The 2,972-nt window shown below is 34.8% G+C and overlaps 1 protein-coding gene across 1 annotated transcript; it reads right to left on the bottom strand.

Annotated features, from left to right (window-relative positions):
- Positions 1-626: 626 nt before the first annotated feature.
- LOC118757446 lies at positions 627-1,982 on the bottom strand. Its single transcript, XM_036492156.1, has 4 exons — positions 1,807-1,982; positions 1,416-1,552; positions 1,188-1,344; positions 627-1,115 (listed from the first exon to the last, which is right to left on the bottom strand). Exons 1-4 carry the CDS (start codon positions 1,842-1,844, stop codon positions 827-829), a joined length of 621 nt encoding a protein of 206 aa, XP_036348049.1. The 5' UTR covers positions 1,845-1,982; the 3' UTR covers positions 627-826.
- Positions 1,983-2,972: the final 990 nt, after the last annotated feature.

Here is a 2,972-nt window from a genome sequence, read left to right as displayed (position 1 = left end):
AAATGAAATAAATTACGCACACTTCCTTTCTTTTACGAAATTTCGGAAGAAAATCTGTGAAGCAACGAAAATAATGCTGCTATGTGAAGAATATCTTTCAGAATTTTCTTATTTTTCGTACAGAAATTTCTTTACGAGTTCGTGTCAACCCCTTCATATAATTTTCTTTGAAAATTCGTAAAAAAAATGAGAATGAGATACTGCTAAAGATTTCGTTAAGATTTCGGGAGCTTTGGTTTGCAGGGTAAATACTTTTCAACATGCATTCCCTGCAAACATTTGGAGTCATAACCCCGCAAACATATTCTGAGCGTTCATAATATATGAGTCCGAAAGGAGTCCTAGGTAGGTAAGAAATATGAGTTGCAAAAACAAAAAATTGTTTACTCTTATGTGAATCTTTTAGGATTCATATATGATCCAAGTTATGAGCCAGCACGTTGTGCCAATATAAAAACAATAAAGATTTGAAATTTATATCTAAACTTATTTATACAGAAATTGAAAATAATTAGGAAACGAAAAATGAACAAAATTTAGCTGCAGCTGCTGCTATTGAATGCATGTTCGAATCTTAGTAGTTATCTATGTACGTTCTTTGTTAAAACAAAAATTAAAGCAGCAAATTAATGTTAATTAAAATATGTATTTATTTACAGAAAAATGCAGTTAGTGCCCTATTACACTAGCTTCAATGAGCCCTTAGGTAAATTTCTAGCAAGAAGACGCTTATTATTAGTAAGACCAATATATACTGCAATTCTAAATACACCAAATTGTAGTCGCATACTAGAAAGGTGAATGCTAAAACCGTACTTGTCTTAATTCAAGTTTCTTCGGGTGCTGTTTTAATAGATATTAAAGCATTAAATAACACGCGCATTGCCCTTGCTTGCTTTGCTTCACTCATTTCTGATAGAATTGCAGCTACAGTTTGACCAAAGGATTGTACAGCATTTTGAATTTCTATTGGCATCTCAACTTTCGGTATGCAGATATCTTCTAGCGGATTGCTTTCATCGGAAAATTCATTACTTTCAGCACTAAAGCTTTTGAACTTTTTTAGTGGTGCAGGAGAGTTCCAACCCCGCGTGTCATTGCTTGCACTCCGAGGACTAAAAATTCGAATGGATTTACATACATTAATACACTAATCTTTAAATAATAAAATATAAATTTATACTTACCCTCTTGGCTTGACAAATTCTCTGAGAAAAGAAAGCAAGCTAAAATAGGGCCAGTCTATAACTACATGCTCTTTACTTCGTGAATGTTTTTCAAGTTTCCTCAGTTCCCTGGAATAACGTTCTCGTATACTCGTCCACCTTTTTGCGCATTCATCCGCTATGTAGAATTTGTTTAATACGAATGTAGATATGAATGTATGTAGGTTAATAAATATTCAATTCACTAACCAGTGATATCTAATTGTTCGCCGATTGCGTTCCATGCTTCCTTTTTTGCCTCAAGGCCTTTATATCCGACGCAATGTTTGTTGTAAAGTATTTTGTGGCTCCGTACTAATTCAATCAGCCTCTCGTCGAGTGTCATTCTAAGAAACAAAGGAGTGAACATTAGCATCACATTAACTTTGTGAAAATAGTTTTGCGTTTTGTATGCATATGCAGATATTTTCAAATATTCGTTATGTTTTCATAAATTCTATAAACTTAAATATGTTACGAAAAGAAGGTATGCTATGTTCAGTCGCCATAATGGTGTAAAGTTCCATTGTAGGGGCCATCTTTGACATTTTCTATGCTATGCCGCTTAGCACTAATTCAATTATTTACGTGAGGCTCTTACATTGCAAATGAACTCGTATCGTCAAATCCATCCTCCATTTTAATCTTTGATCTTTGGAACGTAAAACTAAATAATTATCCAGTGAATTCTGTTCAAGTTAAATAAATATCAAAATGCTAAAAGGAAACAAACAATTGAGTTGTCAAAACATTCCAGCTGGAAATTCCTCCATTTTTTTATACTATTGTGAATGCGACCGGTAGAGCTGCCATCACTTATGTATTGGCAGTATCTACCATGATACAAAAAGAAGGTAGTTTCATTTCAAAACTTTTGACAAAAAATAAGATTTTAAAGTTTCATAAATTGTACAAAATTGTGAGCTACCTTGCTACATTATTAGCAATCAAACAATACATCAGAGGATTTAATGTTGTGCGTGGGAAATGTTCGGTCATTTGTACAATGATGTTTTCGAGGAGAACGGAAGGAGAAGGGGTGTGTCACCTAAAACTACACTCATTAAAAAGAGCATAGTAGGTATAAAATTTAAGAAAAGCCATCCTTCTCCCCTGCCCCTTCTCCAGGCACTCGATGGGCCATTTTAAAATGGGGTGAAATAAGCATTTTCGCAAAGAAAAATTAAACTCGTGTTAGGCAAAACTCCTTTCCGCGGTGGTCGCCTTCGGCCGCGCTAGAAAATATAACCTCATCAGTCCAACTCCGGTTACGCCATGCACGTAATTTTTGCGCAAAATCCACGTACAAATTTACCACCCCTATTGCGAGTGTCGACTATTAGTAGATAAACGAATATTTGTCGATTACCGATTATCCATGGTATTTTGAATGTTGTTTTCTCATACAATAGGTGAGTGTGAATATTTTCTTAGCGCTCATCCTTCTACAAACAAACAGTTGTAGAAGGATGAGTGCCTAAAAGCTATTCACAGTAGCTTTTTGAACGAAAATCGAAATTCAAAATACCATGTAAAGTCGATAAACAAATAACAGTAGTTTATCTACGACTACATAGTCGACCCCCGCAATCGGGGTGTACGAAAAATGTGCATATTTCAAACTGAAATCTTTGTTTTAAATTAAAGCTTTATCCTTTGGCTAGACGTATATGTTTAAATTTTTTGATTCGGGTGGCGCGTTTGGACACGATAACCCAACAGCATTTTACAAATAACCGAACCGTACCCGAGCTGTCTTACTTATGA

This window comes from Rhagoletis pomonella, unplaced genomic scaffold (genome assembly GCF_013731165.1).
Source record: "Rhagoletis pomonella isolate Grant_MI unplaced genomic scaffold, Rhpom_1.0 Rhpom_scaffold_18121, whole genome shotgun sequence".
Taxonomy (NCBI): domain Eukaryota; kingdom Metazoa; phylum Arthropoda; class Insecta; order Diptera; family Tephritidae; genus Rhagoletis; species Rhagoletis pomonella.
This window is presented reverse-complemented; position numbering and strand designations above follow the sequence as displayed.